The sequence below is a fragment of the Phalacrocorax aristotelis genome, chromosome Z, assembly GCF_949628215.1.
Source record: "Phalacrocorax aristotelis chromosome Z, bGulAri2.1, whole genome shotgun sequence".
In the NCBI taxonomy this organism is placed as follows: domain Eukaryota; kingdom Metazoa; phylum Chordata; class Aves; order Suliformes; family Phalacrocoracidae; genus Phalacrocorax; species Phalacrocorax aristotelis.
Window position 1 is genome coordinate 6,569,334 of NC_134311.1, and position 25,273 is coordinate 6,594,606.

The 25,273-nt window shown below is 37.9% G+C and overlaps 1 protein-coding gene across 3 annotated transcripts in view; it reads left to right on the forward strand.

Moving 5' to 3' along the window:
• The window catches only part of EDIL3 (EGF like repeats and discoidin domains 3), a 259,250-nt gene that overhangs the window by 205,198 nt on the left and 28,779 nt on the right, over positions 1-25,273 (forward strand). For all 3 annotated transcript variants that reach the window (XM_075078570.1, XM_075078571.1, XM_075078572.1), the window contains one exon: positions 3,216-3,400. In XM_075078570.1, the coding sequence (XP_074934671.1) occupies positions 3,216-3,400 (185 nt within the window). The remainder of the gene's footprint in view (positions 1-3,215; positions 3,401-25,273) is intronic.

Consider the following 25,273-nt stretch of genomic DNA (forward strand, 5'->3'; position numbering starts at 1 on the left):
AGAAGGAGACCAGGTTGGTCAGGCAGGACCTGCCTTTCATGAAGCCATGCTGGCTGGGCCTGATCCCCTGGTTGTCCTGCACATGCCTGGTGAGCTCAGTCAGGATGAACCACTCCATAATCTTCCCTGGTACCGAGGTCAGACTGAGAGGCCTGTAGTTCCCTGGATCCTCCTTCCAGTCCTTCTTGTAGGTGGGCATCACATCTGGAAGCCTCCAGTCGTCTGGGACCTCCCCTGTTAACCAGGACTGCTGGTAAATGATGGAGAGTGGCTTGGCGAGCTCCTCCGCCAGCTCCCTCAGTGCTCTCAGGCAGATCCCATCCGGCCCCATGGACTTGTGAGTGTCCAGGTGGAGCAGGAGGTCATAAACTGCTTCCTCCTGGATTATGGGCAGTTTGTTCTGCTCCCTGTCCCTGCCTTCCAGCTCCAGGGGCTGAATACCCTGGGGGTTACTGGTCTGACCATTATCCAACTGAGACAAAGAAGGTATTTAGTATCTCAGCCTTTTTCTCATCCTCAGTGGCAATGTTGCTCTCCATGTCCAATAGAGGATGGAGATTCTCTTTGATTCTCTTTTTGATGTTAATATATTTGTAAAAAGATTTTTTATTATCCCTTACAGCAATGGCCAGGTTGAGTTCTAGCTGGGCTTTTGCTTGCCTAATTTCTCCCTGCAAGATCTAACGAGGTCTCTGTACTCTTCTTGTGTTATCTGCCCCCTCTTGTAACAGGGTGCCATAGGAGCAGGGAATCAACCGGGTCTGCTGTTGCTCTCTGTGACACAGCACTAAGACATTGTTCTGTCACCAGTTTTCATCTCTTCTGGTTTCATGGTTCTTCTCATTTTCTCCTGTTACTTCTAACTGTCTTCCTCCTCCCCTTGGGGCAGTGGAGAAGGAAGGCAAGTGTAAAATCCCATTAACGCATGCACGCATGCACAGACGCACAAGCAGACACATCTGTTGTTTCATAAATCAATAATAATACTCAAAAAAGATAGAACTATTTTTGATGGATTGGACCAGCACTGAAAAACAGTTTTGACAACCCATGTTTTTGTGTCAGGAACCTCCTTCAGATGCCTCAGATTAAACATTCCTGCTGACAGCACTTGTGATCCTGGAGTGATACTTCAGAATTTAATAATAAGCAAAGTCCTGCTCTAAAGCAACAGATGAGTCGTACTCATTTGTGCTATCAATTGCTCCCTCCTATTCTGAGGAAAATTGTTTTGTTGTTTTGAACTAGGTAGTTCATTCTACAGACAAGGCTGTGCAATTTCCATTTGTGCCCCGAGTATCAGTTCTGAAAGTTTTGCTTTATTTTTCAAAAATTAACTCTCCTTTCTCTTTATTTTTAATTGAATATGAAACATTTCACTATTTCAAATGTTAAATACAGTTGTTACTACATTAAAGACCATATTATTATTATCTGTCTCTGGTAATATGCGTTTGCTCCTGCTGTTATACTCCCCACGAAGGGCCTGGTCTTACCTTCCTGATTTGAATTCCTAATAATTCTACTTAATTCTGTGTGTTATACCTATGGGAAAAACAGAAAGTAGAATCTGACCTAAAGGTTTTTGTTAATAATATCAAAGAAACTAAAAAAGGATCAGGTCTTTAAATCTCAGTAAACATACTGTGGAGGAAATGGACTTTCAAGAAAAGGGGAACCAGCTTTGATATCTAGCTCAAATAAAGTGAAAAAAAAAAAAAAACAAAATAAAAACTTTGAAGGAGTTTTAAGTGGTCACACAGTGCTCTGGTTCTATCAAGAGACACCAGCTGAGTAGGGTCACGGAGCCAGCAGGAAAGCCTTCACAACTTACGTGTGTACTTTAAGAAACACAGCTGGTAACTCAGCAAATGATTACCTGAAAGGAACCAGCTCAGCAAAGTGGGATGTGAGTGTCAGGTGGAAAAACTCTGTTTTCCCAGTGACACCTAAAGTCAGGGTTCTGTGCATTCACAGTGATGATGTGCTCCTTGCTAAACCAGGAATGTTAGATCCTGAGCACACTCTCACTCAATGAGTTAGAGTATGTTGAAATATTATTTGCAATTTAATTGTGTTTATTCAACTATGGAAATAAGTAGGAACACCAAATTTGTGAAGTGAAAACTTTGGGACAACTGCACATATGCTGGGGTAGGAAGGAAATAAAACTTCTTCTTTTTACATTCCCATCTCCGTCTTTCACCTTTTCTTCAACCAACCATCAAACATTACTCCACCGAGCCATACATCCACCTTTCCTGACCTCTTAGCAGCCCTCTCACTCTCAGCCACTTGACCTGCCTCTCTTTTCCACATGGTTTTTAAATCCTAAAACCATGCAGCTCATTTACATCCCTTGGCTTCCAGTACTGTTGTTGCAGCACTATTGTCAGAGGGTGTCGCTCCTGTTGTCAGATTGCTTCTTCTCTCTTCTGGGTTCAAATGCATTTTCTGTGTTCCCAGTGTAAAATAGCAAGGCAAAGGAACATCAAGTAACTTACCTTTTTTTTTTCCCCTGAGCATGCAAAAGAGAAAGGAGAAGCCCAATTTCTATCTTCTGCTACAATCAAAGTAACTCAGTGATGTGGGACATCCACCTGGTTTAAACAAATAAGCCTGTAACGCTTGATTTCTCCTAAGTGATTATCTCCTACTACTCTCCCTCCTTCACAATTGTTTTTCTGTAGCCTTCTACTGTCAGTGGATGTTGGGGCTTTCTAAGTTTTTGGCTAGGTGTCAGGCAATTCAAAAGTGTAGAAGGATCAGTGCTTGTTGACACTTTACTTCAGCAGTGGTTTTAAGAAAAATTAATGTTTCCTCAGTAAGCAAACACATGGTTGATGTGATATGGAATAAAAGCATGATAAAATTGAACTGAATAGGAGAAACAATAGCAAGCTGCTGGACAGGAAAATAAAACCAAGATAAGAAGAGGCAAAAGTAATCTTTTCTGTTTGTTTGCCTTCATAAATTTATGCCAGGATAAAATACATTGAATTCTCTATCTTGTTTTTGATTCTTCCAAGGTACTATTGAAATAAAGTGTCTTGAATTGGCTATTTTTTCATTTGTTTGTTTGCAAGTTCCTCCAACTATAGTCTTGATTGAAGCCTTTTCTTCGAGAATTGCTAGTTTTCTTTTCCATAACTGAAAACCTAAACTACCTACAGAGATAAGTAGGTAGTGTCACAGATCTTATTTTGCTGTTCCAGGTTGCTCTGAACCCCTGGGGATGAAATCAGGACATATACAGGACTACCAAATTACTGCCTCCAGTGTTTTCCGAACACTCAACATGGACATGTTTGCTTGGGAGCCCAGGAAAGCCCGGCTGGACAAGCAAGGCAAAGTTAATGCCTGGACCTCTGGCCACAATGACCAGTCACAGTGGTTGCAGGTAAAGTTTCACATAGGTTTCCCCAAATGTTTATCTTCCTTGTGTTTGAGGTATGGGGAAAGTTGACTGGTTTAGGATTATATTCATATTCTTCAGCTTCTGAGTGTAACCGTCTCAACTGTGCCACATGTTGATGATGAAGCTATGAAAACCCACACAGATCTTCATGTCCTTGGTACCTCAGAAAACCCTGCTCAGGGAAACCTTCTCCTCCACTAGCCAAACCTTAGGAGTTGCTCAGTAGCCATGAATTTTCTTTGTTAATGGGCACAAATCGTAGCTGCAGATCTGTTCCACTGGCTTCTTAGTTTGGTTGAGAGAGATTATATTTTTTCCCCCTTCTGACCTTCCAAAGCTCCCTGGAAAAGCGTATTTACTTCAGCTTTGTGCACATTAGCAAATCTGGCCCATAGAAATTATCATTATCTAATTGACACTGCTCAAAATTACCTTCCTACATTGCTCTGAAACTGCAAAGACTGATTCAGTACTTGAAACCATTATAAAGCTGTGCACAGGGATTGTTTTCAGTCTGGGAGTGATTTATACAAGTCAGTAGTACACTAATGTGAAAGATTGCAATAAATCACTGGTATGGAAGCCTATTTGACCAGTCACTGACACATTTACATTTTTTGAACTGTTGAAAATAGCAGTGTTTTGAGTTAGCTGCCAGTTTGCAGTGCAGTTCTCAGTGAGAAGCCTCAATGTCACTAGATGTGGCTACTAACCCCCTGCAATCTTTTCACATATAAATTATGACAGATTAGCTTTTTTACCTAGAGTTGCTAAGCAATTTAGCAATACAATTACTACCTTTTCTCCAAGTTTACACATGTAATGAAAGGAAGGAGCAGTTGCCTTGTCTATGGAACTTTCAGATAACAGAAGATCCTGGAGTTTGCTGAAAGTTATTTAGAGCAGCGTGTTGGAACAGCAGTTAGTAACTTCTGGAGAAGAGGAAGATTTTAGTGCTTGTTTTACAGTGGAGAAGCAGGTGAAACTGTTTCTCCACATAAAAGAGAGGCAGTTGTATCATATTTAGCCCCATCAGTGATACCAAGAAACAAAGGGTGTGCAGAGACTCCACAGAAATATCCTTGTTATATTATTCCTCCTGTGGGTGACAGTGGATTTAATTAACTACAGATGGAAGGGGCTGCAGAGTTAATTCTTATATTCTAAAATTTTCCATTCTGTTCTAAGTTGTGCTATACTTGAACCTACCTGAACGTGCAAATTGAATCTGACCACTTGCACAGTCTCTGCAAGTCCTTGAAGTATCAGGCGTATTTTTTTAAATCTGGTCAAAATAAAATTGTGAAGAAATATTAATCTTTTATTTCATTTGTTTTATGGCTATAAGTTCAGTAACTTCAGAAGAATATGACCAATTTACCCTTTCCTGAAAGTCATTAGTCTTAAAATATTTTTCCATAAACGTAGGATAAAATTTTTTGTTTTTAAAAAAACAGGTGATATTAAAACCACTTGTTTTTCAGTGCTTAAACTCATTGTTAACTTCTTCTGTAGGTTAATTGTTTTGAATTCAGTCCACAAGTAGAGATGGGCTCACATGCTTCAAGTCTAGGTAACGATTCTGTAAGAAAGACATGCCAGTCATTTAAATTCATCCATTCCTCATTGTTCTTTTTGCCTTTTTTTTCTTTAAAACAGAGTTTTGTATTGTTACATTTTAACACACTGACTGCAATTTTATCGTCATGCTGCTTTCATAGAGTTTAGTCAAAATATATTTGTAAGAAAAAGCTGTGAAAGCAAACATATTTGTATGCCCTTTTCCCTCAGCAATTACATATTATGAGGAATGATCCCAATAACAATTCCATGGTATCCTAAAATGGGTTTAAAATAAGACATAGACTTCTGGATTTTGCTAAAGTAGCTGACCTACCAATATGATACTTCACAGTGTTAGTTTCCATGCCTTTTGAGTTTTCTCCACATGCCTTATTTGGTTTACCTTCTATAATTTTTACTAGAAAGCCTATAAAATTGGGTAAAAGCCTACTGAATGCCTTTAAAAATTATTGTTGTAGTATGTGGTGTACAGATGACTTGAAGAGATCTGTTCTGATTTACGGTTATTTTGGGGGATGCACGCCCAAATGCCATTGCTATTAACTGTTCCCCTGTTTAAAAGCTTGCGTGCTGACACATATCTCAGAGCACCTGCTGTGATAATGGGTGCTGAGATGTGATGTTTGCATCATGTGCATAGATGCTACTTGCCACTTATGAGCAGTTCACAGCCGTTTTGGGTGAATCCTAGAGATAGATAAATTCTCCTCTGTCATGAGCTGGGGTTGTTTTGCTCAGTTTTCTGTCAAAAAGGAAAATGCTGAAACTTCCATGTATTTAAAAATGCAGCCATTAACAAATATGCTCTTTGTTTTAAAGTGTTCTGGATTGCTACATTCACAATTTAGCTCCAGGGGGTGGGAATATGAAGTATTATGTGGCTCCACACACAGATTATGTAATTTCACATTCAAGAATACACACCTTATTGGTGCTGCCATTGTTTAAAAATGTGTTGTGAACTAGACTCTGCTCACTCAGGAACTCCAGGTTCCCCACACAACACTCCTTTACACCAAACACCATCCTTAGTACTGGAAGAAAGGATTTTTGTGATGTGGGGGAGAAGTTAATGAGATTAGGTGACCAAAATCATACTTTTCCAACTCAGTCGTAATCTGGGTCTGAATTCTCCCATATGCTTGCCCAAGTGTGTCGTGGTTTTAGCTGGAATAGAGTGAATTTTCTTCAGTGTAGCTGGTACAGAGCTGTGTTTCAGATTTAGTATGAGAATAATGTTAATAACATGCTGATGTTAGTTGTTGCTGGGTAGCACTTACACTAGTCAAGGACTTTTCCAGCCTCCCATGCTCTGCCGGGTACACAAGAAGCTGGGAGGGGAGGGGGCACAGCCAAGGTAGCTGGTCCAAACTGGCCAAAGGGATGCTCCATATCATATGACGTCATGACCAGTTTATTAGCTGGGGGGAGTTGGCCAGCGGAAGCAGCGATTGCGGCTCAAGGACTGGTGGCATCAGTGGGTGAGTGGTAAGTGGTTGCCTCACTTGTTGTTTGGGGGATTTTTTCCATCCTCCCGAGGTTTCACCTGTCTTTTTCTCTCTCATTATTTTCCTTTTATTATTATTATTATTATCATTATTGTCATTACTACTACTACTACTATTACTGCTTTATTTTAAGTATTAAACTGTTCTTATCTCAACCCATGAGTTTGCTTACTTTGGCCCTTCCTATTCTCTCCTCCATCCCGCAGGGGTGGCGGGAGTGAGCAAGCAGCTGCATGGTGTTTGATTGCTGACTGGGGCTGAACCACGACAAAGGGTATCCCTACCACTCCTTTAAATATGATGCTGCAGAAGCCATGTCAATTACCTGGCCTAATTCATAGCACAGGAGCTTCCATTAACTTAGGAAACTTGCCTCTTTAGTGCCTCTTTACTCATTGCAGTTGAAATCTATGCAATTTGGTGATACAGAATAACAGAGCTGTTCAGGTTTGGTATGAAATCTATTGTAAATAATCAGTTCCAGCAGCTCTCTGTGCTCTTGAATACTTTTCTTTAGGGATTCACTTCCTTTTGGAGACACCTCTGTGAAATTATCTGAACGAGGGTAAAACTGAAGACTGGGTGGAAGTGGGAAAGTGAAATGAAAACAAAAAAAAGTAATGGTTTGCTTCCAGTAATTATGTATAAAATTGCCATAAACTAAGCAAGGTAAAGAATTTCAGGTTAATTACTAAGAAAAAAAAGAAAAGCCTAAACCTCACTTTCCTTAAAGGCAGTCCCTTTCTCTCATTACTTTGATTTGCTTGCCAGCATCATTTGCTACCTTGAATCAGTTCACTGGCTTTTCCCAGGATCTCTTGCTGAACTACCATGACCAGGTTGCTCTGCCAGTTTGGGGAGTGCTTCTGCACAGTCCAGGACTGCCATTCCAGCAGGTCACCCCACTTCCCATTGCTTCAGTTATTTGACTTTAAAGGAAGTGTTAAAGTACTTCCCACCTTATGCTCAGAACGAGGCACTGAGGCTATAAAGGTTATTGAAAATTATTCCTATTGATCTTTCAGATGCTTGGTGACTGCTCTTGTAAACAGATTTTCTCCATTCTGTATCCCATTTACCTAGCCGAGAGTATCACTCAAAAGAATAAACGTTTTCCTCAAAATCCATTCCCAATCTATTACTGATTTTCTGCAGTCATAAATTATGAAATCAGGACAACAGCTTAAACTCCCTTCTTTCTATTTACTGTTAGTTAAGTTTTGGTGTTTGAAAATATTTCCTTTTTTTCTGCTAGATTGGCAGATGCCATATCCGTCATTGTATTGATTTCCCACTCTCTCTCACTGCCCAATAGGGGCAGCAACAACTTGTACTTTAATGTTTTTGCTTGTTTGTCCTTTGCCCACTGCTTCAGCAAGTAATTTCTCTGATGCTGTTTCTCTGTTCTACCATCCTCTGCAATATTGCTTGGAGATGAGACATCTCAGTTTGTTTGGTGTCTCCAGGTAGTCGGAGCTTTCTTCTCCCCACAACCATCTGCTTTGCATAAATTCTTTTGTATGTTATCCTAGTTCTAACTTTCTAACTGTACATAGGTATTGGTAGTATTTTATCTTAAAACCAGTGATATTCTGGGGTTTTTTAAGGCCTGTATCTCTACAGAGCACAGCTGGATGGAAAGGATGTCCATCTTGGAAGCCTGCTGAGGTTCTTTTTACATCTCCATATTATCTTTAGGTCACCAGCAGCGCTGCAATAGCTTTGTGTTTCTAGTTGTACTTGAAACTTTAAAACGGTTTACTCACTGCAAAAATAACTTTCATCTGGTGCTTAGCTTGTATTTTGCTGCAAAGCTAGTGGAATGTTCCTCAGCCTCATGTGCGTGAGTGATAAACCTAGTACAGTTTATCCACAGTTCTTTATTAAATAGCTACCGTTGAGCTCAGACGATTTAAGAAATCACCCCTCCACTAAACTGTAGAGTGAAGCAACAAGCAATGTCTTATTCTAATGTTTATCTTGCTGATTGCCTGTGATGGAAATAGCTAAGCACTGTTAGGGAAAAGCCAGTTGCTGATAAACAGCAGATTCTTTGAGGAGTGCCAAAGCAACTGTTACATATATACCTATACATTTTTAAAATGTGATGACTGCCAGTAGTATAATATATTTGGGTTGGGTATTTTCCCACCAACCTCATCTCCAGTATTCGACATATTACTGAGATTTTTCATCAACACCGTTAGAAAATAGTTGTCTCAGCACAATTTAATACATGATCATCCTTTTTACTTCACAAAGTCTCTTGTTTGGAATCAAAGGTAAAATTGTATTCCAAATATTTATCCACTTTTTGTTATATAGATGGAAAACGATCTCTATCTACAAAGTGTCATGCCATCATAGGATCTATGTATCTTCATTGTCTAGCATTTATTTAGAGTGTTTAAGCTTCTAAGTGATCAAATGAGTGAGTTGTTATTTAAAGGCTAAACCTGACCCAGTTCTACTCCGTTTTTCCTGTAGAGTACTGTTACAGGAAGTAGACTTTGTGCTACGTTTCTCCAGTATTTACAAAACTTCATGGTGGTATGTGTTGTGCTTTGTACCACCAACACAAGTCATCTGAAATTGTTTAAATCCTAAGATAAATGAAGATTAGGACAAGACAGAGGGTAACCATGCCTAATGCTGTATCAGCTCCAGCAGCCTCCTGCAGAGCACAACTAACATGAACCTAGAGAGACAACCCAGACCATTTTTTACATGTCACTAACTTATTGGCTATATAACCTGATGCAAAGAGACTAAACTACAGTAATTTTTTATTTTACAGATTCTATATATACCATTTACATATGCAATTTATAGATATCTTAAAATATCTACTTCTAATTATTTGCTTAGGCTCCTTATAGAGTCAATGAAAGAGGACAGCACTATCACAGCATAACTCATCCTGCTCTAAGTATCTTAAGCTTCCTGTTATGAATCACCCTGGATATATGCCTTTACTCTGTTAGCCACGATGATAGACAATCAGCTTAAACTAGAAGATGAATTTTTGAGTTATGGAAGTTATGTGAGGTGAATCCTTACCTTTTTAATATGGGAAGAGAACATTATTTTTCATCTCATATTGGTTAGCTGAACTTATTTTAATGTTGATGTTCATTCTGTCACTAATGAAAAGGAATGTTGTTTCCTTTCTCTCATGTGCTATTTGCTTCTCGTCTATTATTGCACCTGCCTCTTTCTCCCATTTTCTGTTGTATTCACCCGTTCATTTGTAATGAATTCTGCAGAGGCATATTAGATAGGAAATCACTATACTGTAGGCTTGTCTCTATTCTTAAAACAACTCATAAGGATAAAATTGTGTGGATCATTTAATTATCTTTTGAATTTTGTTGTTAGCAAAGTCAGCATTAATTCCAATACTGGTTAAAGTAGTCAAATAAGTAGTTTCTGTCTAGCCACCAGCTTTAAACTTTTATTTTAACACCCACACTCTGGAAAAAAAGAAAATGCTTAACAACATCTTAATTAAATAAGGAGTTGAAAGACCTAAAATTGGAATAGGATAAAATGTTAGTTTAAGAACAATCTAGTAATTAAGGTAATGAGGAAATTACATTACGTCTACAAGGCTTGGGCTGCTAAGAAGTGTGCTGTGACTGGTCTTTGAAAGAAACAGTATTATATGGGAATTGTAAGCTTAATTATAACTGGTTATAAATAAAAGTCATTTATCTTTCTTTGCAGCTTCAGTAAACCACAGCCATCACTAACAGATCAGGAAAGGAATCAATGTCCTTTACACGTACAGCAACAAAAGGTCTCTCATTCTTCAGGTGCAAAGTTGGTACTGTGTTTCAAACATAATTTCTCACAAGCAGAAAAGTGAGTTCACAGATTTCATGTGGCAAATGACAAGTTGTGCAGAGATCAGCCTTTCTTTGTGCCATGCCTTTTACTGGGATACTGAAAGATATTTACAGTCAATGTTGGTCATTTTATCTTTTCAACTCAAAGTAATCTTTTTCTTTTCTTGTGGTTCTTGCCAAGGCAGCTGTCATTTTCTGCTTGAAGGGCTTGACTTGGGCACTCAGCTTTGGCATCTCCTTGGTCTTATGCTTACCTCAGTTCACAGCTTCACAGAGTAATACTCTGTTCACACAGTCTGATAGTTCACAGGATGCAGTAGCATAACAAGATGGGTTGTGATTAAATTATTAATATGGACCTTTCCTTTCCCATACTTTGCCAGAAACTTGCTACAGATAAATTTCCATATAAAAAGCAGTCAGTGGTAGAGTAAGGTAGTAACAGACAAATAGTTCCAAGTGATTTACTCAAAGACAAAAGCAGGTAAAGAGAGCTGTTGAATTACTTACTTTGCACTGCCTGGGCTAGAATGCCAAACAGGTCACTTTACTGACTTCTTCACTTGCCCGTAAACCACAGACTTAAGTTTGCAACTATATGATCACTGTTTGCTTTTAGGACAGTGAGTAGCTTGAGATGAACAGCAAGACTTTTTTCTTTCTTTTTCCTTTTTTTAAAACTCTGATCTCTCTGTATGTTACTAATGCTTTTTTAACACTACTAACAAACACAGAGCTTAGAGAAATGGTATTAAGAGGTATGCCTTGATTTTCTAGTTGCAGTTACATGCCAGCAAGTATTTGATGGCCATTCCAGAGGTCACTCTCTAACGCAGTTTTTCCCCCAAATCATTTCAAGTTAAATGCATTATTCACATTAATAATGTTACTAAATTGTGCATTTCAGCATTGTCCTTCCTAAATTGCTTTTGTCTTTGCAAAGCTTTCTTTTGCAATTCATTTGATGGAAATGTTTACAGTGGTAATTGAATTTAAGCCTTGAAATTAAATAAGGCAGCATAAAATCTTCATTTATTTTGCCTTTTCAATGCTGTATTTAGGCTGCATTTTATCATTTAGGTAGTGAAGTCTAAAACCTTGGTAGAATCATTCATTTTACTCTAGGCAAATACAAGGAGATTGTTAGAAGGAGAGGCAGAGTACAGAAGCTCTTTGTTACAAGGTGCCCAGGAAATAGGCAACAAATAGATACAGCATGATTATTTCCTGGGACAAAATTTGTGTGACAGCTTCTTTGTAAACAGGTACAAAAGAAAGAGTCCACCTGAACTGTAAAATAGCTATGGTTAATATTTTATAGGAGGAAAATGTTTCATTGCACTGAATGGTATTCCCTACTCCCTCTGTTAAGTCTGCAGTAAAAAATAAGGGGTTAATTCAGTGTTCCAGAACCTATCTCTGAAAAGTAACAACTTCATTATCACTAAAAAGAAAAAAAATTACTTGAGAAGTTTCCATAAACAGCTGAATCATGTCTAGCTCTAAAGCGTTGCAAAAGAGTACTGTCAGTTCCTTAGTGACTTGTAGTTTTTTCTGTGTACCACTCCCCTGCAGATGAAATTTAGATTAAATAATGACCCATTTCCTATTACAATAACAGTTTTTGATCTTGCTTTAAAAAATCTGGGAGTGTAAGCAAAATTCTCTTGTTGCTCTGAATTTTGATATGCATAGAATTTGAGGCTGAATTATTTTTTGTTACTGTGTATTTACAGTGGAAATTTTGCTCTCTTGATGCCAATAGCAGCACCTTCTGAAAATGGCATGCATTAAATTTTAATGGAAAGATATTAGTTTTTCATTGTTTTAAATTCCCACCTGTTTTACCTAGGTATCCTTTCCACTGATTTGAAAGAATGTTCTATCTCAATTTGTGAAACTAAACTATATTTTCCTTGCCCTCTTTTAAAATAACAAAATGGCTCCAAAATTGGCTATTCAGCAATACAGAAGGAAAGGATGAAAATGTGTTTCTTATTCATGCTGCCGTCTACCATGGCAGTGTTTCAAAATAGCATCCACTTTTTCCTAATGAAACTGCTCATTGTTTTCATAGCTACATCTGAATTAGTTTTATATTCAAGAACAATTGGACACAGTTGTTGCCCCACAATACTCCCAGTCTCAACAAGACAAAAGGGTGACAAAGAAAATATGGATAAGGGAGAGAAATTAAGTGACCTTGACAAGGTCAAGTATCTTTAAGCAGCAAAAAAATACCTGATGTAAAACCGGAGAAGACAAAAGCCAGTGCAGGATGAAAGCAAAAGAATAGAGTGGAACTGGGTCTAGTTCTGTTTTCTGATGACTCAATGCTTTGTTAGCTGGACTGTGCTGGTTTTATTAGCCCTGCACATTTGTTCCCAAATGTTACTTCTTGAATAAGCAAGACTTTTACGTTTTTGCAATGTTTCTGTCAAGATCTTGTGAGTGAAATATACAAAGGTCTTGTAAAGCTATTCTTCACTGAATAGGCCTCTCAATTTTGCATTCATATGATTTTTGTCTTTACACCACTTTAAAAAAACAGTGAAGCTCTATTACAAGATTCTGTTTGACTTCAGAACATGTTTGTTCAAAATCTGCTATTCTTTTTCTTATTCTGTTCCAAAGATAAAGTAGATATAAACAGATTGGTTCCTAGCTTGGCAAAAGATGAGCAGAGATCATATATTTCTTGCTAAGTAAATAATGAATTTGAGACACAAAACCAAAGAAGTACTGGTGGCAAAGGAACCTCAAATTAATCTAAATTAGAAGGCAATAAACTACCTAGCAGCCTTCTTCAGAGGAGGCGTCAATGTACATAACCAGGCTGACATTTACCTAGCAGCAAGCAGAAAAATGAAGCAGTCCTATCTCAGCATGTTAAAGCATCACATAAAGTAGATATGCACATTTCTCTTGCTGTTTCTGAATCTTAGTGTATTCATTGGTTTCATGATGTATTTTTCCCCAGTAACATCCCAAACATTGGTCTCAGCAGAATACTTAATAGCTTGGCCTTCTGGGGTTTGGTTTCCATGTTAACTCAGGTGCGTTGCGCAAGACCCTCTTTCTACTCTGCTTAATAACATTCATCCCGCTTGATCCTCAAGTAACGCAAGAGCAGTTTCCCTGACAGAAAACATGACATAAGGGAAAAATTGTAGAGAGAAAGGTGAGAACAGGAGAAAGAGAATTTAAAAGGCAAATCACAGTAGACTTAAAAATACTGCAACTAAACATTTCTTCAATTATCTGAGCCTCGTTCAAGAGCACCTTGAGACTTGTAATATGGAGTGTCAGAACAGGTTCTCACTGGAATTTTCTCCCTGATTTTGGGTTTGAGTCTGTGTGTACATCTACTCACAGGAGCTGAGACTTACACAATAGGCAAGAAGATAGAAATATAGGCAAATTTTGTCAGAATGGAGGCATGGTTTTTAATCTTTGACATCAGGACAGAGCTAAAACTATATCTGAGTTGACAGTGCTTGTACTCAGTTTGATAGTTTTCTCTAAAATAAGTCAGAAAATAGGTTATTTTAAAGAAATGCATACTTTAAAAGTTAGTCCTTGGGATTACAAGAACTTCCTGCCTAATTATGTTCTATACATAACAAAGACTTAATTGCTTTTGTTGTTCTAGTGATCTCCTTAGAAGCTTCATGTTTAATTAACCACAAGATCTATTAATCCTATTTCAACCCAGCCTTTCTTTGTTGTATAATTAAGCAGAAAAATATTTTCCCAATTAGAAGTTAATTCTATATATAGCTAGTAAAAGGAAAACACCTCTGTAAAAAACACAGATCTGTCATTTCTAATGGCAAAAGTAAAAATGTTCAGACTTGTTTTAATGGGTCATTTTTGTTAAGAGGTAATGAGAAATATAACACACCAATACTGTTTTCAGGTAAGAAGTATTAAGAAGAAAACTATCAAAATGTTTTTTAAAGGCCTTACCACAGATGGTTAATGATCTCCCTTTGGCAACATCAGAAATACTACAAAGGTCTGATACAATATTTATAACTATAGGAACAGACCCTCACTGTATATTCCTTTATCTGAATTTATTTCTTTTGACTTTATTTTGGGATGTTTTTGGGATGTTCCTCAGCTTGTCTTATTTATACTTCAGTTATATTGAACTCAAACAGTGCCACCATATACTAGGAGTACAAATACTGTGGTTTCAGTTTTGTGTTTTCCTACATAATACCCCATGATCCAGCATCCTGGACTTTTAGAAACCTCAACAGGACATTGGAAGAGTAACTAAGATATGCTTTTTTGGATAAGTACCAGACAGCTTCAGCTGATGTTTCATGGAGCCAAAGAGTAAAGAGATTTTTAGGAGGATTTTACGATATATTTTTTTTTCTGAGACTTTTAGGATTTTTTGACTGGCTAGCTAACTTACATGGCAATGTTCAGACTATAAAACTCAGTGACCAACTGAATTGGCAAAGCACAGGTGCCTCCAAGCTCAGTTAGGGCCTCAGAGCACAGCAGTCGCATAGTTGAGGGGGCACACAAATCCACCACAGAAGAAAGCCGTATTGTTTTCAGTGTCTCTTATTGAGCCTGCGAAGGCTCTTCATCCGCTTCAACAGGATCTCTGGAAATACCATTATTTTCTTCCATATATAAATATGTGTTGCATGCGAACACATGTACAAAGAATGGGATGGACCTCAATCGAAGCATGTGGACATCACAACAACGACGGATCGCACCTGAGGAGAGCATGAGCCGAATCCAAATGAGCCAATGGGAGTGACAGCCTGACCAGCAGTAGAGAGGTACCAGGTGACTAATGAATGACTGATACCTTCTTTTGTTCCTTAGACAAGCTTGCCTATTTCCTGCCCGCAGATCTGTCTCCACTGGGAGGACTGCTTTACTCAAAATAAACCTCAGAACTGCCTTAAAAGAGCTGCCAGTTTAGTTATTAGTGGCTGACCGTTTTTCACCGCATCTGCCTCCAAACCGTTCATTCTTTTCGCTTCTCCAAATGTACATCAATATAAATTGCAGGACCACAGTAGGATTTGCTTTGTGTTCTGAAATACATCAGAGGGGTTGTTTTTATTTGAGAGGAGCTTAGAATTCTTGTTTTCCAAGGCTCACAGCAATAATTCATAGTCCTAGAAAGTCTTTTGATATTAAAAATTAAACCTCTGTTTTATGAGCATTTAAGAGATATTTTGGTGGTTATTATCAGAGAGTTTTAACATCGTTCCCTTTATTTGCTTTATTCCCCATCCTACTGTATGTAATTTTGTGTTGCTAAGGCAATCTTACTCTACATATACATGCAAAATATCATTTTTTGCAATTCTACAATAATTTTCCATTTAAAATATACATCATAAATAAAATACAAGAGAATGAAGGAAGGGTCTTCTGAGAATTTTGCATGTCTGTTACTTTATATCTCTGCAGGTGTACATGGGGAGGGTGCAGTCTTTCTCCTTTTTCCACTATAATTTTTTTTTAATTTTCTGATTGCGTCCCACTCTTATAGTAAAATGTCATAAAATGTTATCTCATTTTATTTCTAATGAAAAAATAATGACACCCACTACCAGGGCGAGAGAGGATAGGTAGTGAAGGACTGCAGTGTTATATTTTTTGACCCTCTGAAAAGTCAAACTGCAAATGGAATAATAGCATTCTGGGAAAAAATGGAGCAATTGGAAATAAATGTTGTCATGTTGAGTAACATCTAACCCTGTGATTTAAAAAAGTCTGTCATCTATTATGGAAGTTCACTTGGAAGGTGGAAATTGTGGTTAATCAATTTACATTGCAGTCCTCTCATTGCACGAGCCTTTCCATTTCATTTTGACTGAAACAAGAACCGAATTCTGGAAATTAGATTTTATTTCTTGCATTAAAAGATATAAGCAAGTTAAACTTTAATGCACAAGAAAATAAATGAAAACATTAAAATTAATTATTCAAATTTAATCTGTTCCTAAGTTTTACAGAGAACTGTAAATCTCATTTGAGCATTGCACTTCAGCCATTTAGGCAATGTGGTCTTTAAAACTGGAATAGAGACTCTGTATAAGGAGCTTTCAAGCCAATTTGATCATCTGTCACCTTGCATTGTATCACCCCATTATTTCACAGGTTAAAGGGAAATGTATAAAAAAAACTCTCAATGCCATAATTCTAAAAAGGCATTTTTCATAAAATAGAGGTCTCTTTCCTGAACTGCACTTGATTTTAATTGTCAGGTAGCAGGGATAAAAATGAAGGCAGGCAGTTCTGTTATTTTGTTAAATTAATTAGTTTTATCACACCTACTTTAGGACCACATTGCCCACAAAAGATGGTAGGAGCTATTTGAGAGGATTTTTACAGCTCAGGAAATGCCATTAACTAACCTATCAAAGTAATGTAAAGTGTTTTTTTTTTTCTTTACAGAAGCATTAATATCCAAGATAAACAATGTCTCCTTGAAGCAGAAGTAGAAGGAGGCAGCTAGTGCATGTTTAGATACGGGTGGCAGCAAGCTGATCTTCACTCTTTGAGTTGAAGTTAAGAATCGATACTGTGATGTTTCAAAAATAAGTATCAGAAATTTGATCCAGAATGTGGCAAAGTCAGTGTAAATGCTGGTGTTTATTTCTGTATATATTTTGCCATGGTACATAAGATAATGACTGGGAGTAAACAGTGTCATGCACTGCAACCCCGAGTCATACCCCTCTATCTTACTAGAGCAATCGCTCCTGTCAAGTGCGGGATTCATTGTCCATACTGTCCTGTAAGTGATTTCTAGCTCAGTTACCTGAAGTACTTGACAGACTTTTACCAATTTACTTTTGAGTTGTGAGTTTTTTTTAACTTTGAGACCAATCTTCTAACTATGTAGCATAACAAAGTCAGAAAAGAGTATGGAGAAAGTGGGTTAGGAACACAATATGCAGTATTTTTCACAGTATAAGAATTAAGTGGGGTCACATGAGGCTAGCAGGCTGCAGGTTTATACAAATAAAAGGAAAGATCTCCACAGTAAGAGCTAGCATTGAGCTCACTGTAGTAGCGATACTCCGTACCACTAGCCACCTATAGGCTCTATGAACTGAGGATTTTGGAATTTCATGCTTTCTGCACCCTCAGTTCTCCTCTGTACTGCGTGTAAGTGGATAATAAGATACTGCCTGTTGTGCATGGATAAGGGAAGTATGTGTGACAAGAACTAGAGGACACCAACAGTGAGAGTCAGGTTTTAGGAGGTGGTTTTACGCAATGCATGATAGACCACAGAAACTTTGACAAATGATTTTGTGGCTGTGAGAAATTGTTTTGAGTTCAAGGGGAGACTGGACATGAACTCATCCAGTCCTTACTGGATGAGAAACCCATTAGGAATTACTAAACAGACAAAACGCATGAGGCTCAAGAAATTCACTTACCTGAAAAATAATGGAGACTGCAGGCATATTAGGCCAACATATATGTGTATGTGTGTATATATATATTTTGCCTTTTGTATCTGCTTTTGGTCACTTTTGGAAGCCAAATACTGGGCCCTTGGTTTGCACCAGCAGATCTTGTCCTTTTCTGTCAGTCTTCTACAGAGGCAATTACCCTCCAGGCTAAGGTACCAGAGTCAAGGAAAGGGGAAAAAATCTGAACAAGAAGGTTGGGACAGCATGATGATATTTCATTAACATTATATTCTTTTATATATATATATATTCAGATTTCTGTGTAATTCTACTGTTAGGAGAACTGCTTTCAAAAATTCTGGTTTCATTTAGCTGGAAGTAAATGTTTAGTGATTCAGGCCAAATATGGACCACATGTTTCTGTAGTCTAAAAATCAAACTAGTTGTCTCCAATGAGCTTGCGTTATCTGACTGAGTCAGAAAAAATTGTCAGAAGACCAATTTATGGATGCTATTCTAATTTTATCAGACTTTCAGGTTTATTTCTGCAGAGTCATATCCTGCAACTGTTGCTCCAGTTTACAATAAGACTTTCCCTGTTCTATAATCCTGTAAAAAGATCATTTCAGTGTGATTCTTTACTGCACACAGGTATTGTCTGTATTTTTCCTAAATCTTTTTAACCTAATCTAAGGAAGTCACTGGCACTCCATCTCTCCAGTATCTCTTGAAGGGAGGCAAAGTGCAATTACTGCTTTCCTGAGATGCCTATCCAGGAGATGCAGAACAAAATGCCCTCTGAAGGGGGCTGTTCTCTCCGTTGACTCTCCATTCACTTGGCTGAGTTGACATGGCTAGCTTTGGTTAGGAGCCTACCTTCGAGAAGAAAAGAAGTTAGTTGAGATTAAGTCTACCCCAACTTGTCATTAAGTATTTTTGTTTGAAGACATTTGAATATAATTATCCAACTGATTTTATTTGAATATTATTAGGATAATAACCTGAAACATATTCCTACACGTGCTGTCTCCTGAAAGTAACACATGCCTTTTCCAGTTAGCCCTCAGGAAATGGAGAAAATCTTGGGGGTTGGCAATCAGGGCAACCTGATTGTGTGGACAGATAATACAAAGTATTTGGAATTTGTTTTTAGCAGATCTGCTGGTTTCATCCAGAACACTGGAGTGAAAGGGTCCCTAAGGCACTCTCAGGTGGATAAGGAGGACTCATTAGAACGGGGTGACACATACCTGCGGTCTGCCAAGGGGTTGCCTTATATCTTATAAATCCTCTATGTGTCTGTCGTCCTCTTTCGATTTTCATATGTTCCATCTCAAGCACTGTGCTGTGTTTCACATTATATAGCTGAAATACCTTCGCCACAGAATGAATTACCTACATGAGCAATTAAGCAGGTAGCCAAGAGAACAACACACTTTATGTTATTACCTAATTGTTTCATTATCAATATTCCTAAACTCTTAAATTACAATTATGTGTGATAGTGTCAAGAGATCTTCACAATATTGTTTCTGTTATTAAGTAAAATTGCACAGAGGAGTTTACACTTCGTAAAGGAATAGAAGACCTATTGTGTAAATGGACAAAAGATGGTTTTCCACAGAAGAATTTTGAAGTGATACTGATGGTCAGTGAAATTCTAAATGTACTGACAATAGCTTTGATTTGCATAAAGGACGATATTTTTCAGCCTGGTTAAATAAATGATTGGAAAATAGGCAAGATGCTGATAGGGAGCTGTGTACAAAAAGCTTAATTTACTGCATCTTCCAAACACGTTTGTGGCACATTAATGAATAAGTAATCAAGGCATAGAACATAATTACCTATGTCCACTATAAATGTTAGTGGGGGAAAATAGAGATTTAAAGTCTGATTACTCAAGTCTGCATGACTTCCTTAGTATCAAAACCATCATTAAATGCACTTGCTCTAATAACACTTGATAAACATCATTGCTGGAATACACTATAAAAATAAGAATGACATGCAGAATTTAGTGTTGGATTACAAATATCACAGAGGCATAACTGAGTGCATTTAGAAATGTGAGCACTGTAACATGTGCTTAAGAGTAACTTCATGCAACAAGAGCTTCAAATTTTTCGTGAGAGCTCACAGGAATCTCTTGCTCATACAGAAGCTAAAAGACTTTTCACTCTGGTCAAGGTGAAAGCACTTTGTTTTAGCTGAAGCTCACAGTAACAAAAATGTGTGATTCAGGCTCAGACGTTATGAGGAAACACTGAATGCTTGACACTCTACTGTAACAATATAAGCTGCTGAAGAATTTATGGGGGAACCTTACAGGGAAGAGAAGAGACAGTAGGAAATTGGCATGGAAATAAGAGCTTGTCCACCCAAAAAAGAACAAGCAGGTGTTTGTATATTGTCTGTTCTTGTCATCACTTGAAGGAGAAGGAATTGTTGCCTACAAATAGTATTTTTTCTAAGTGTTTGGGCTTTTTTCCCCTGTGATGAAGGGTTTAATTTGTAGAGTGGATCAATGGATATTGCATGGATGCTGCAAATTAATGTTTGAAGACCTGTTTAGGTACCTTACTTTATAGTTTAATCTTTTAACCATATTTCTTTTGTGTTAATTGTTGTACAGGCTTCCAAATTAGTACATGTTTGTGCAAATATACATTTTTACAGACTTCAACAAATACAGAGATATTTATAAAAATATTTTACCTTTCATAATAATATTATCAGTGCATCTGCATTTTATTTTTACTGAGTTTTATACACACTTAACCATTATTACATTGTCCGTCCTACATGCTGAATAACGTCTAACAGTGACTCAGCTTTCTTTTGGTTTTATTTGGGCATATGTGCTCACGGGCCTCACCACAAACAAGCTCCAAGTGCTCTCCAGAGTATTTTAGGCAGCTCTGCCTTTCTGAGAGCACCTGAGTCTGAAGAGGCTACTGGCTGGAAATTCAGATTCATGCAGAATGACCTGGCTAGGTGCTCAGAGCTCTCAGCAAAAGTTGTGTTACCTACTTTTCGCCAGCTTTGCACACTGAAGTCTTTCCTCATTCTGCTCACAACCCCTCTGCAAGAAAAGTGGCTTTCCTGTTTCCCTGGCTAGAGAATTAAGTTAAAAGGGTCTGAATTTTCTTTCAGAAGCTCCAAATGACTGTGGCTGCCACTGGTTTCCTCTGGGAATTAGAACTGTATTGCAAGACCTGATGAGCTGTTCTTGATTAGCTGCATCACAAGGGGTGAAGTGGTGCCTGTTGTTTTTGCAGAATACATCAAAAGCCTTACATGATGTTCAAACTCATTGATCTGGTGCATCACGTTAGATTGGATGATACATTGCAGTCATGCACTGGTCACACAGCCAGAATAGAAATTAAATCAGAATTACCCTTCTGAGGTGGGAAAAAATGTTGTCATTAATGGCATCTGTATTTCTTTTCAAATTTGTCGAGAGGTTTTGCTCAATAACTGTAATCCACACCTTTGCACTTCTGTCTACCATGCCAAAATTGTGGGAATTTGCAGGCAGTTAAAGGTAACCTGAGGTGCATATTGATCTTATAATGTAAGTATGTTACTTCCAAGACAAAAAAGGGCAGAATCTTTTAAACATTTTACCAATGAAAAGTAACAAAGGTGCCAGACTCATGTTAAAAGTTAACTTAGTCTTACTACAGAAAAATCCAATACAACCTACCTACCTTGAAAAATAATTCATACTAGGATAACTAGTCTGCCTTGAAACAGCAGCAGCCTGAGTCATGTTGCCAACATCCTGCTATATTTTTCTTGTGGGTATTTCTTCTCCTTATAATAAACAAAGGTTTGCATTTACACGTGTTTGCCACCTGTCCTCTTGCCTCCCATCCTTTCATCCCTCTCAAACACACCAACATTTAGCGCAGGCTCCTAATCATAGTGTTTGACAAAGCCTGCATAAGCGGCCGTGCTGGAAGCCATGACGGGAGGTTGGCCACGTGCTTCCTCCTCTCCGTATGCCTCTGCAGGTGGATGGCAACCCTTCGCAGAGGCCACCGCCTTGCTGCTGGACATCTCTTTTCCAGCAGGTATCTGCTGTTTCTGTAGCATCAATGTTCTACCACAGCACTTCCAAGTCCTTCCACTCGTTCCATGATGATTCATGAAGATCATGGACACCTACTTATCAAAAGCAAAGGGCAGATATTTCATTTTAATAATAAGAGCTAGTGCATTACTTTGGGCAGGTAAATGTGTTGGGCAAGGTATTTTGGAAGCAGTGCTCAAGGCATCCATGGCAGCGGAGCCATTTATTGCTAATCAGTATTTACCACTGCAGCTAGCCAAAGAGTCTGCAGGGTTTTGGATTTTTTTGCATTTACAAATCACAAAGCAACCAGATGCCAAGATTTCACATCAGCCATGCTGCGTACACTGTAAATACTTATATGTCAAAAGAGGAACAGAGTCATTAAACTAAAGAAGTTTGAGTGTTCACCAGTTCCACACAGTTAACTTAGGAAAAAGATTTTATTCTGAGACAACCAGTTTAATATCAGGGAAATCAGCTGCAGCATGTTACATCATAATTGATGTCTCTTTTACAGTTATATGTATTTAATCTCTGGTTATGGTAACGTTTCTAGTCTGTACTTAAGTGTAAGTGTGTGCTGTAATAACCAGATCTCTGCAGGAAGGTTTATGGCAGTAAGCTTGTTATGAGTAACACAGTTCAAGCAATAAATGAAAAATAGCAAATATCACTTTTTAAATACTTTCCTTTAAGAATTAAACTGCTGTTTTCACTCCTCAGTGGGGAAAAAACACAGAGCTAGAGTGGGACTGTGTACAGAGCTATGAGTCTTGTTTGCATGCATGCAGACACACCCTTAGAACTGGGGTAGAATTTGGTAGAGATAAAATTATCAGCATTTAGGGAGAGAAAAATGTATGTCATATCCCTTCTTATTGATCTGATATTCTGTTTAGAAAAGGCTTAGCTCTTCCAGGAGTTTGTGCAGATAAAAACCTATATTGCAGAACTCTGCATTGAGCAGTACATAAAAATACTGGCAAGTCCCATCTCAGTTATTTTAGTTCAGCACTTTCTTCTCAAAAAGGCTAGTTCCATGTTTCTCCAAGATCATTATATTTCATCTGCTGTATAGAAATAAGCCCAAATTCTCTGGTATGCAGCCTGAGAAACTATGAACACTGTGAACAAATGAAATAAATACTTGGTACGCAGGACAGTTTTTACTGTCATAGTGGTAAATTTAAGACTTTAAGACACAATTGATAGTGAGTTATGTGCAACTAATGCACTTAATAGGTTAAATACATTTTCAGTGACTAGTAAAATTTTATGAAGTCTTTTTTGTCTTATTTTGACCTAAATTATTTTTGTTGATTCTCAGAGAGGTCAGAGTGGATTGGGTAATAAGAGTAAGTGCATGTAAACTGGTGCAGAAAGCAATGATAAAAGAAGGATATTCTTACAATATTCCAAAAATATTTGAGGAAGCACAGATGTGTATAACAAATAATATATAATTTTCATGCATCAGTGAGAAGGTAGCTGAGGCAAGGTTTGCAGAGGAAATGTGGCCAAATGGTATTTGCTAACATTACCAGGAAAATCATGTTCTTAATTTTGTCAGTATCCCCTACTTCAAGGGATACTGAAACGTTCCTGGTTGTAGCTAATGGGCCAGCACAGCACTAAGTATATCCTGTTGCTCTTAGATTTGCTCCAAAGGACTTCCACAGGCCAAAAATGAAACAAATTGAGAAAATGGGAAAATGGAGCTGCACTGACAGGTGATTGTTTGTTTCTAACAATATTGAACTGTAAACTCTTAGAATAGTTTGAACTTATCAGGTAACGTGTCAGCTGTCTGCTCGCTACATGTGCTGTCACCGTGGGCGCTCAGGGGTAGAAACTGTTGTCACAAATGTTCTCCAGAAGGTGCTTTCCACAATGAAACTCTAAGGCTAAATTATTTATCCCAGTATTGGCAAATACTGGAAGATGAAAAGGGCTGTGCCTATGCAAAGTATTTGTTCCTATGTGATTTCGTGTTTTGTTTAGACCGAGAACCGGCAGCTAATTTAATCCTTATAAATGCAACTGCATTGTTTTCTGATAGTGTAAGGCTATAGCAACCACATCCTGCAGAAGGAAGCATTTAATGTAGACTAAATAAAAGTAATGTAAATACATGCTTTTAATATTTCACTTGGCTTTGGTGAAAACTATTAGGGACTTAATATCACCCAGTATCCATGTTGTTAGCATCATAATGAAAATGAAACTTCCTCAAGCTGTGGGTTCCTCAAGCTGTGGGCTGCTCTCAGCTACAGCTGCCCCAGTTACAACAGCCACACAATCCCACAGAATTTTATCGCCATTTTTTTTCTTAGATCACCTACATTATATCTCCTGGTCCTTGATTTCCTTTACTTCAAGGCATTCACTTTTCCTACTTGCTTTCAGCAATATTTTCCTTTTTTAAATTTGCAGCGTCTTCCACATGTACTTACACCTGATCACAGCTGAATTTGCCATAAAAAATAAACAGATAAGTCTATCCCTGACATAGGGACATGCAATACTGCAGTAAGGGTTAGTCTCAGTGGACAAATAATTCAGAATAATTCAGAACTGATGGAAAACTGAAATAAGGAGTATGTCTGGGAGTATGCTCGTGTAACCCAAACAGCAACTTCACAGATCAGGAACCATGAAAACTGTTAAGCAAAAATGCAGTATATTTTGAATGTATATATATCTGTGTATATAAGTATACATGTATGTGTGTGTGCATGTCTATATATATATATGAGTATTTCTATAATGGAATAACACTTTTTGGCTACAAAGGATTTACAAAGTACAAAAGAGAACTTGACAAATGTATGCAAATGCAGTGAAATAGTTGCTTTATTAAAAAATGAGGTCGTCTTTCAAAACTTTGTACAGAATTTCTTTTAGAGTTTTCCGTAGGCCTTGCATGAGTCATTTGTGTAGCATCAGGAATGAATCTTGTTCCTTGGTACCACACGCATCTGATGTTTTGCCATGCTCTGCTGAGCTACAGCCAGCAAGAGAGTCTCTAAAGGCTGCTCCTCCCACCTGCTGTCAAGAGCTGGTGCCATCTTACAACACGTCAAATAAAAGCTCTTTCAAAATCCTGTGGGTGTAAAGACTCCGATTGGCTTCTTAGCAGTCAAAACGCAGCCAGACTTCTGCTTGCAGATGATATACACTACCATCTCAGTCAATGAGGCTTTAATGAACTATGTGAAGTCCCAAGAAAATGGAAGGGATCACGTGGGGGGGGGCGGGTTGTTTGCTTTCTAAAAGGCCATTGCCATTTCAAATGTGTGTTATGTGGACAAGCAATATAAAACTGATTTTCTTTAAGGTTATCTTTTTCAGTTGAACATGTAATCAAAAATAGAAGTAAAGAAGTGCAGGGAAGATAACTTTAAAAGCCTGAATGC